Raw genomic sequence first — 10,447 nt, forward strand, 5'->3', positions numbered from 1 at the left:
AGTCACATTGGGGAAAAAAGGAGCGGGGGGAGGCGGGGGAGGTCGGCTGGTTGCGCTGTTCGCTGCAGATCAACTTCTGAGTTGTCATACAAGCACCATCAGGGCGAAGGCTGGCAATACTGCGCCTAGGGCAGAGGGGCAAACTCAAGAGGCTGTATGGTGAAGGTGTGACTGGGATATATCTTACCGGTCTTCGTCCCCCCTCGTAGCGCCCCAAGGAGGGCGAGTGTGTGCTGTTGAAAGAATGGCGTTTTCTCTAAACCATAGGATCTGTCTTTGGCTCGCCGTTTCCTTGGCGCAGGTATTATTTGTGACGTGCCAAGATGCCAAACCCGGTAAGTTAACGACCTTACGCATTCTGGGTTGTAATGTGTGACTTTTGCACTCTTGTTTTGATTGAGTTCACGGGTTGTCGTTATGAGGTAGGCCTAATGGCAGTGATGATGCATGTATTAATGTCAGAATTAATACGATGACCACACGTCAACGCCACCTGGTAGAAGGGTGCTGAAACAAGTGTGCTGTTTTGAGAATTTAAAAACGTAGTCTTTGGTAGGCCTATAGACAAAAGTTCGCTACAGGTGCATATTGTGCGTCTTACTTATATGTCACACGTTAATCTACCCACCCAACCAGCATCCTTCATCATGGGACATTATGCCTAGTTTTTTAATATGATAAAAACAAACAACAATTTTCATATGTCGTCAGTTTTTTTTTAAACCACATTTACCACATTTACCTCAGATGATAAGCGTGATAGTTTTACAATGTATTTGGTTGTGTGGCGTGTTAAATGTATTAGCTGTTAGTGTCCTGTGTGAGCCTGTCTGAGCAGATACAGGATGTTTGGTGTGTCCGTTACATCCCCTGGACAGATGAGCCTGCATGGGGCTTTTGAGTCCACTTACTGTACACAACTCCATCCATGTGTTTGTCTCATCAGATGCTAACATTACATGAAACGAAGGCCTCTCTCAGGGTTTCGTTTTTATCCTGTATTAACTCATGTAATGTCCATTCCATGTAGGTTAAGATGGCTTCTCTGGCTACTTTTTTAATGATAGCATCTATTTTTCTCCAGACCACAGATAGAGTCCAGATGATTTCTGGACCAGGCCCTCGTGTAAGATGGACCAGGCTGTCCTTGTGGGCTCTATATATAGATAACGTTTATCCTCAACCAGAGCAGGCTTGTAATAGGAATCCCAGCCTTGATATAATATTTGAGTTCACTGCAGACATTGATGATGTGAGTTTAATGGTGTATTTTCTGGCAAGGCATACATGCATCTCCAGTTGACTAATAGTGCGTGTAAAGATTTTTTTTATTTGTAGATGATTTGAAATCCATACCATATTGCATCTTTTGTGGATTTGAGACCATTCAGGCCTGGAGGTGGGCTGTCTCTATGTGAAATGACGTGTTAGACTGGGGCCCAGCTGTCTGCATGCCCTGCGACTGGGCCTATTTCAGTATGAGGCTTCCAGAGAATGAGAGGTTTCCAAGAGGCCTTGCATAAAATCATCTGGGGTTTTCATGCGCCCAGGAAGAGTAAGGCCACCAATTTTGGTCTCAGTTCTGCCCAGGAACGAGACTGAGGGCACACCCACAGATGAAAGAGAGTGTACACACACACACACACACACACACACACACACATTCTCTCTCTCTCTCTCTCTCTCTCTCTCTCTCTCTCTCACTCTGTCTCTCTCTCTCCCACACACACACACACACACACACACACACACACACTCTCTCTCTCTCTCTCTCTCTCTCTCTCTCTCTCTCTCTCTCTCTCTCTCTCACTCTCTTTCTCCCCCACACACACACACACACACACACACACACACACACACACACACACACACTCTCTCTCTCCCACACACAAAGCACACATTGCACGGTCTGCTATGCTGGGCTCGTTTTCAGATCAGTTTAGTCTAATTAAATACTGACCACCCACCCCACCCCTGCTCATTCACACAGCCACCCACCCACCTACTCACACACACACACACACACACACACACACACACACACACACACACACACACACACACACACAACCACCCACACACACACACGCACACACACACACACAACCACCCACACACACACACACACACACAACCACACACACACACACACACACAACTACATACATACACTCTGACAAGCCTGTTTTGTACAGGTTGACTGAAGTTGTGTGCCACCTCTTACAGTCGTCTGTCTTAGAGAGTAGATCACTAAAATAAAGTCTGGAGGTAAACAAAGGCAGGGCCAAAGAAAATGGGGGATAGCGATGTGACACAGCCAAAGGTGTTTACATGCTCGCACCTCCCTGAGCGCGGCTGCTAGGACAAGAACCTTGCAGTGTGGATCTACCTACGCTGGGTTTATTTCTGGAAAGGTTTTTGTCCATTTCTATGTCTGTGTGTGTACCTTCACAAAGACCTCTCTGAGAGGCTAGCTGACTTGTTGTTGGTTTTCATCAAATCTGTTTGAATTCATCTTAGCCAAGGAGTCCATTAAAACTGAGTAAATTCATCTGGAATTTGTCAAAATTGGACACATTTGACAAATACTTTGCCATGTGTTGAGATTTAGCATGTTTTTTTTTTTTTATCTTTGCAGTTAAAGTCTCACTGAAATAGATTTGGAACTCACTTGATTGTAATCATAATCATTGTAATCACATCATAATTACAGTATAGTGTCCTGTCCAGAGAAGACACAAAAATCCTCTGTCAGCTTCATGCGATAATTACTGTGGTTGGTGGAAAAATCATCCTCTATCGGTAGACCATCTCATTTTGAATAGAAGGTCTAAGATTGCAGTAACCGTAAACTCTCATTGTCCGTAAACTCTCAAATCCAACCCGTTAGAACAAGTTAAGAGCCCAACCTAAATCATATTTATCTCCTCTAAGGTATGGGTGTGTTATAAAACAAAATGGGAATATTTTTGTGTACTGCACATGCAGTGGGACAGTGTGTGAGGGGTTGTAGACAGAGGGTGTGGCCAGGCTGTCAGAAATAAAAGTTGCCCACAGGCGAATGCGAAGTGGAACGTATAATACAGCGCCTGTGGTTTCCCTAAAATAACGTCTGCACTCCCACTAAATTGGTACTTGCGCTCTCTTAGTGCTCTTTAGAAAAAAAAAGAAAAGATAGCTCCGTGCTTTTTTTTTTTTGTGAAAATCAAGACTGTAGCAGGTGCTCCCATTTTAGAACTGAGTTCTTGAGATTTAGCTGTGATCTGCATTTTGCTGATGTACATGTTTCTCGTATGGACTATGAGCGTGTCTTTTGCCTTTTGCATCCCTTGGCCAAGAGAAAGCCCATGAAATAATGTAATGGATGCCTTGCAGTACGTCACCAACAGATGCCTTGAGCTTTAAACAGTGACCACCCAGATCCAAGGCCTTTCTTAAAAAAAAAAAAAAAAAAACTTTTCAAGGTCTTATTTTCTAGAGATTTTAACCTTTCTGTTAAAATAGATTTGACTACACCCTCAAGCTGTTAAATGTATGTAATCATTGCTATACCTGCAGTAGGCTATATTAAGCCATATAACTAAAGAGGGATGTCTGCTACCTTGAAGACACTAGATGAAAGACATTGAGGGGCTTTTTAAAAATCTTCCCTGTGGTCTCATTTAAACCATCAGACACACTTGATGTGGGTGTAGAGTGTTCTAGCCATGTGTCACCCATGTTAGGCATCCCATATGATTTACAAGCTCAACTTTACACGGCTCACTCAAAACTATATAATTTGTCTGCACCTCTAAATTGTCAAGAATTCTCTTTGAATATGCTCTGCCAAGTCATAACTATAAAACTTGCTATCTGCCACGAGTGAGTTATGGTTTTTATGCACGTATTATTTGTTGACACCCATAATAAACAATTGTAAAATATGCCTCACAAGTCGCAGTCCTCATAAGGTTAATCTGAGTGAGGGAGTATTCCAGCCTACTGCTGCGGAGCGATTTAGTTTAAATGATTATGGTCTGGAACACAAGCCCCTAACCACAAGTGAACGATTGGATTGTCTTCTTCTCTTTGGGTGTGTGTTGTATGAAGCCATGAATTACATGCATCTAGTGTCAGCTTGTTTGTGGCCAAAGCACTGTAATTTATCTAAAAGCGTCAGACAAACAAAAGGAAGGCTATACTTGCTCTCAGGAGCTCCATTTCCTCAGATTTTCCAGGGGCCAGTTAGTTATGGTGCAGTGAATTTGGTCTGTAAACCCCACAGCAAAGATAAGTTTAGACGGGACTGAAAGCAAACGGACATCTTTTAGATGTCTAGCATGCTATGTGTGTTTTTGTGTGTGTGTGGTGTGGTGTGGTGTGGTTTTTTCACATTTTATTTTGACATAATTTAATTCATGTATGCATTAATCCACTCATGTGTTATGCCAAGGCCTCTAGTAACTGTGTATCGTGAGTGTGTGTGTGTGTGTGTGTGTGTGTGTGTTACAAGTGTGTGCATGCATGCATGTGTGAGTAATTTATGAGGGAGAGGATATACTTCATTTTGGTTCAACCATGTAACAGTGAATAAATAGTTGAATTCATGAACTCGTTGAATAAAGAATTGCTCTCATTAACTCAATATAACTTCACTGTCTGGGTGAAGAATGAAAAGCAAATCCAGATGATTGACACAAACTAAGTTTCTGAACCTATACTTTCCACCATGGGCACCAGTATATGTCACGTTATGGTGGGGTTCTGATCCAACTCCTTTCATAGTTGTTGATGGAGATGATATGGTAACGCTATCCATGTTTTGAAACTGATAATATATTTTCTTTTAAGTACCCTTACATGTGTTATTTATTTCTGGAAGCCTGCTATCCTCAGTCTATTTGTATGTTTATTCCCTGGATTGTTCTCTATTTTTAGTTATTTATTGTGAATGGATTTGAATCTCAAGTTTATAGCATTTGTAGGTCACAGACTCTCAGAAGAAGTCGTTTTACCTTGGAGTCTCCCATTGTACTGGAAGGCTCCTCTGCTCATGAAGGAGATGATTGTGTTATAGCATGGAATTATTATTTGTATAGAGAAGAGACCGATGCTGAAAGTAACGCAAGGAGGAAGGGAATATGGGTAAGACAAAGCCATGAAGGATACTTCTGATAGAGCCCACAATCCTCAAGCTTTCTGCATCACTCTGCTGTTTCCTAAGGATGCTCACTAATGAGACAGCCCAGTCAGCAGCAGAGGAATATAGGTCACCTGGGCTGCAGCCTACCTTTAGACGTGACCAAAAAAAGAATCAGCCCATTCCTGATCAGTCTGGCTCTTGACTGCCCTCTTCTGTCTGTTTGTTGAACTGCCTCTGTAGGTATGAATGTAATGAATCAGCACAGGGCAGAGAAGAAATTACTCTCCAGTGACACAAAACAATAAACGTGTTTTTGAAGCTGTAAATAAAGAATAAATTATGTTGAATTGTTATTAACATCTGCATTTAAACAGATCTTCCATTCACAATTAATTGGTTTCATCTACGCCTAAACGTCCCTAATAGACACACACATCCATGTCCAAGCGAAATACATATTTATATATAACTTTGTGTTTAACCCTCTTAGATGCAGACGGCAAAGGAAGCTGTAAAGATAATGACCAGGTGTACCCCAACAACGAAATCTGGAAGCCAGACCCGTGTAAGGTGTGCGTGTGTGACAACGGAGTGATCATGTGTGAGGACATCCGCTGTGAGGAGATTGGGACCAACTGTGAAAAAGTGACCGTCCCCGAGGGCGAGTGCTGCCCTGTGTGTCAGACTAACTACGCCAGCGCGTCTGGGAAGACACGTGAGTCACCCCCCCCCCCCCCCCCCCCACACACACACACACCTCCTCTAGAAACGTCTGGAAACTCCAGGAGAGGGTCTACAGAGCTGCACCAGTGGTGCCTGTAGAGATGCGTTAAACCCAGAAGTGATAAAGTGTTCAGGGGAATTATTTCTCATGAAACAAGGGCTAAAACTTGACTTGGAACGTCCAGCAACATGTTTTCTGTATACCTTCTTTTGATTTCTAATACCAGTAAACTAAAAGAGACAGATGTATGTTTTCACTTGTAAGTGAAATGGTCAGCATATGAGAATTACAGATGTTTTGTAGATACTTCTTCAGTAGTTCTCTCTGGGCTTTGTGAAACCCATGTCTTCATCAGAAACAGTCATCAGTCATTCCCACGATGTTAAGAACCTTATATCCCAGGTTTTACTTTTGTTGAGCCATAAATATACGCTGTGTAGTACAACCTTCAGACAGCTGCATGATGAGGAACAATGCATTATTTTAATATCTGTTTGTTTGTGTTCTTATCCTTTGCAGAATTCATTGCATATCATTTGATGGTAAGCGGATCTTTTACATGCTGTCTGTGTCTGTGTATCTAATAACAGGTATGTTCTGAAGCACTGGGTTGCACATAGTAATCTTTTCACTGTCAATTTCCAATTATATTTTAGGGACAAAAAGGAGAACCAGGTGACATTCCCTATGTGAGTATACCGCATACTATGTATATTTACTTCACTAACACAAACAAGGTGTTTTTATTTACTTCACTAACACAAACATGTTGACTTGTTTTAGGTTGTGGGACCAACGGGCCCTTCTGGTGGAATGGTATGTTTGAAAAATCCCATTTGCTCTTTTTTCAACATAGAACATGGAATTGACTTGCAATGACGGTTTAGTTAACAGGTACTGTGTTCGTCTTGAAACTAAGGAGACTAGACCTGCATATGACCACTAGATGGCAGTATCACTAAACCTAACTATGTTTGTGGTTAAAAGCAAATATTTCAGGGTTTTACGTTTTACATTCATGTTGAGGATCTTCATCATTCATAATCCAATTCATGTTTTTAAAAAAAACTTTATGAGCACCATGAGATGCAAAGCACAAACAACAGACACTCCACACACACACACTTCACTACACACACGCTACACACACACTACACACGTGCTGTCATCTCATCTGTTGAACACTGTGTGGTGTTAAACAGGGAGCCTCCGGCGCCGTGGGATCCAGAGGTCGTGCAGGAACCAAAGGAAGACCTGTATGTGTTTACTTCCTCTTCATTCTCTGTGACCACACATAGTCCATTATTCATTCTAGGGTGAAATGTGCTGATGAGATGCTGTGGTAGAACAGGTGGATGCATTACGTTAAGTAGAGCTGGTGTATGCATTGTGTAATTACATTGTAATAAGTAAATGTTATAAATTGTACGTGTGCGATATCACAATAAGTTAATGTCAAGACGGACTGAATTCCCATGTAACAACACAGTTCTTATCAGGCTGGTAAAGTAAATGATAGACATGTTATGATAAGTATACATTCAATCAGTGTAACCCCTTACTCATCAATCTAACCATGTGGCTTGTAAGGGGTCAGGTGAGAGATAACCAGAGCTGTTGTTTGTGTGTGTGTGTGTGTGTGTGTGTGTGTGTGTGTGTGTGTGTGTGTGTGTGTGTGTGTGTGTGTGTGTGTGTGTGTTTAACCCAGGGTTTGAGAGGTCCACCTGGGTTTGATGGAGAGCCAGGAATCCCAGGCATGCCAGGCCAGCCCGGCCCAGCCGGTCACCCTACACATCCAGTAAGATCACGCAGCCCTCCCTGCCCGTAACACTCAAAAATATCTCTCCCAAGGATGTCACATTAAGTCTAAAATATACTGTACATGAGGATTTTACATTGGTGTCATGTTCAGTCTTAACATACCGTATTTGTCAGTGGGTTACATCTTACAGACACATACTCAGATACTGTAGTGGAGAAGAGGTTGATAAGAGTATTTTTGTAATCCTGATCTCCTATAAATGGAAGTCTAAGTAATTAAGGTATCTTTGACAAATATACATATATATACCACACAGGTACACACACACACACACACACACACACACACACACACACACACACACACACACACACACACACACACACACACACACACACACACACACACACACACACACTCACACACACACACACACACACACACACACACACACACACACACACACACACACACACACACACACACACACTCACACACACACAAAAGAAGGCTCTGCCTGTGGTCACTGCGCTTTAGAGGTACCAGCTGGTGTTTGGAAGCCGGTCATGACTAAAATGTTTTGAAACATTTGTATTTATGTAATGGTGAAGGTCAGTGCCTGAAGGTATACAAGTACAACACATTAATTATGCAGATTGTTTTACCTCATTTTCAAACTTACTTTGCAGTTTCAAAGACACTTAATTTGTTTTATGTACCCTTAGCCCAGTTCATACAACGACAGATTGGGATGTTATATTATACCAAGTACTGTTTGCTTCCCTGATGCCATTTTCATACCTTTTTTTGTCAGTTCTAATCACTCCTGAATTGAACCATGTTACTACCTTGTCTGTTATTGTGCAAACTGAATTTGACACAGCCTAAGTAATGAATGAGTCACATTCATGTTTATGGTTTAATTAATCATTTTCCTCTGTTGTGTCAGAACCAATTGGCGACACAGATGGCATCGGGCTATCATGACAAACTTGGAATGGCAGGAATGGTGACAGGAAACACGGTAAGGAGGCACCAGATCAGATCCCACACCTGTTTAGTCTACATTTGAGTTAAGGGGTTTAAAGTGTGTGACAAACAATATCATAGCATTTGCAAGCTTGCTCCATATGCTTATGCATTATTAAGGTGCTTATAACTTTTAAAGTAGCTACCCTCGTAAGCCTTTCAAACAAGACACCTTCATAAGCCCTCGTAGACAGCTGACATAAGCATACACAGGCATGTTACAAACATGTAGCTGAGGCAGTGCAGTGAAACTCCTAAGAGGTATATATTATATTATATTATATTATATTATACATTGGTAAGACATAATTTGCCATAGTTCACCCTCAGTCAACAAATGTGAAGCTTTGGACAACAGATAGCCATACTATTCGGCCACTCAACAACTGATTAGCTCACTTCCACTGGCATCTGATAGTGTGGCTGTGACTCCATTAGCTTGGGGTGTTTTACTGTTGTGACGGAGCCATTAAAGAGAGTCCCAGATTCGAATCCAAAAGACGTTTGGTCAAATTAATCCAACTGCTCCTCGTGGTCCTCTAGTTGTCTGTTCTTCATGTGCACTCACACAGTCCTAGAAAACAAAGTGGCTTGGACAGAGCCATATGCTTTTCCAGCCAATCAACACTTTGCTCCAGGAGCACGGAAGGGAGGGGTGGAATTTGATTGACTGTTGTGCTCAAACATCAACAACTTTTCATCAAAACCACAGACCACCTTTAGCGGTTTTTTTTGTGTCTCTTTTCCAGGGCGAGTCAGGAGCTCGGGGTCCCCCAGGACCATCCGGCTCACCGGTGAGTCTCTCACGGCCTTCAGAGGTCAGACTTACATCTTCAGCTCCACACTGTGGGGCGGTCACTGATCCTCCCTCTTTTTTAACCCTATTCCTCAGGGACCAAGTGGTGGTCAAGGTATTCCTGGGGACGTAGGCGAGGCGGGACCTATGGTAAGGACTGATGAGTGGCGACAACCTGTTCAGTTCAAATGTATGTTTATCTGAACAACCCATGCTTTGGAGACCCTTTGAGTCATGCTAATATCATCGGTAATGTCGTTTTAATCTGAGTTTGTGTTAAGATTATGGTTAGGTTAGGGCTAGGTTAGGTTAGGGTAGATTAGATTAAGGTTAGGTTGGGTTAGATTAGATTATGGTTAGGTAAGGGGTAGGATTAGATTAGGGTAGATTAGATTAAGCTTAGGTTAGGTTAGAGTTAGATAAAGGTTTTATGTGGATAAAGTGCTACTCCAGAGTGTATGGAATATTAGTAAGAATGGGCTGCTTCAGTAAAATATATTTTGCTTCAGTAAAATATATTTTACTTCAGATTTTTAGATCTTAAAATTCCAGAACTCTCAAAACCACTGAGGTTTCTCAAAACTGACTTCATTAATGATATTGTGATTTGTTGCCTTTGTACATAATCCTTCACAGATCAATAATTATCACTCAGCTCGTCACATAGTCTCTGTGTGCAGTGACATGTGTCAGACCAGGAGGGAGATGGGGGGTGTGTGTGAGGGCTGATTTGTTTTTGTCCTTGTAGGGCTCCTTCGGTCCACGAGGCCCCGATGGCCCACCAGGAAAACCTGGCCCAGATGTGAGTTATTTGTTTACTTGCTTATTTCCATAACAAACATCTTGACAAAATAATTTGCTTATCAAAAGCTATTGCGATGCAGGATACGTCTCTTTTCACAATGTGAATCCAAGTCATTTTGATTATAATAATTTCTAAATGAGCATGACTAATACTCACTTGTGGTTGTCATAGGGAGAGCCTGGGTCATCAGGAAACACAGGAGAGGT

The 10,447-nt window shown here is 42.0% G+C and overlaps 1 protein-coding gene and 1 long non-coding RNA gene across 2 annotated transcripts; both read left to right on the forward strand.

The window, feature by feature from the left end:
- LOC105894541 (collagen alpha-1(II) chain-like) lies at positions 1-9,502 on the forward strand. The gene is made up of 6 exons (XM_042702950.1): positions 1-335; positions 5,616-5,840; positions 6,369-6,391; positions 7,052-7,105; positions 7,440-7,446; positions 9,390-9,502. Exons 1-6 carry the CDS (start codon positions 245-247, stop codon positions 9,500-9,502), a joined length of 513 nt encoding a protein of 170 aa, XP_042558884.1. The 5' UTR covers positions 1-244.
- A 34-nt stretch (positions 9,503-9,536) lies between these two features.
- On the forward strand, positions 9,537-10,443 carry LOC122128586. Its single transcript, XR_006151455.1, has 3 exons — positions 9,537-9,586; positions 10,185-10,238; positions 10,413-10,443. It is a non-coding gene; the product is annotated as an uncharacterized LOC122128586 (long non-coding RNA).
- Positions 10,444-10,447: the final 4 nt, after the last annotated feature.

This window comes from Clupea harengus, chromosome 21 (genome assembly GCF_900700415.2).
Source record: "Clupea harengus chromosome 21, Ch_v2.0.2, whole genome shotgun sequence".
NCBI classification, from domain to species: domain Eukaryota; kingdom Metazoa; phylum Chordata; class Actinopteri; order Clupeiformes; family Clupeidae; genus Clupea; species Clupea harengus.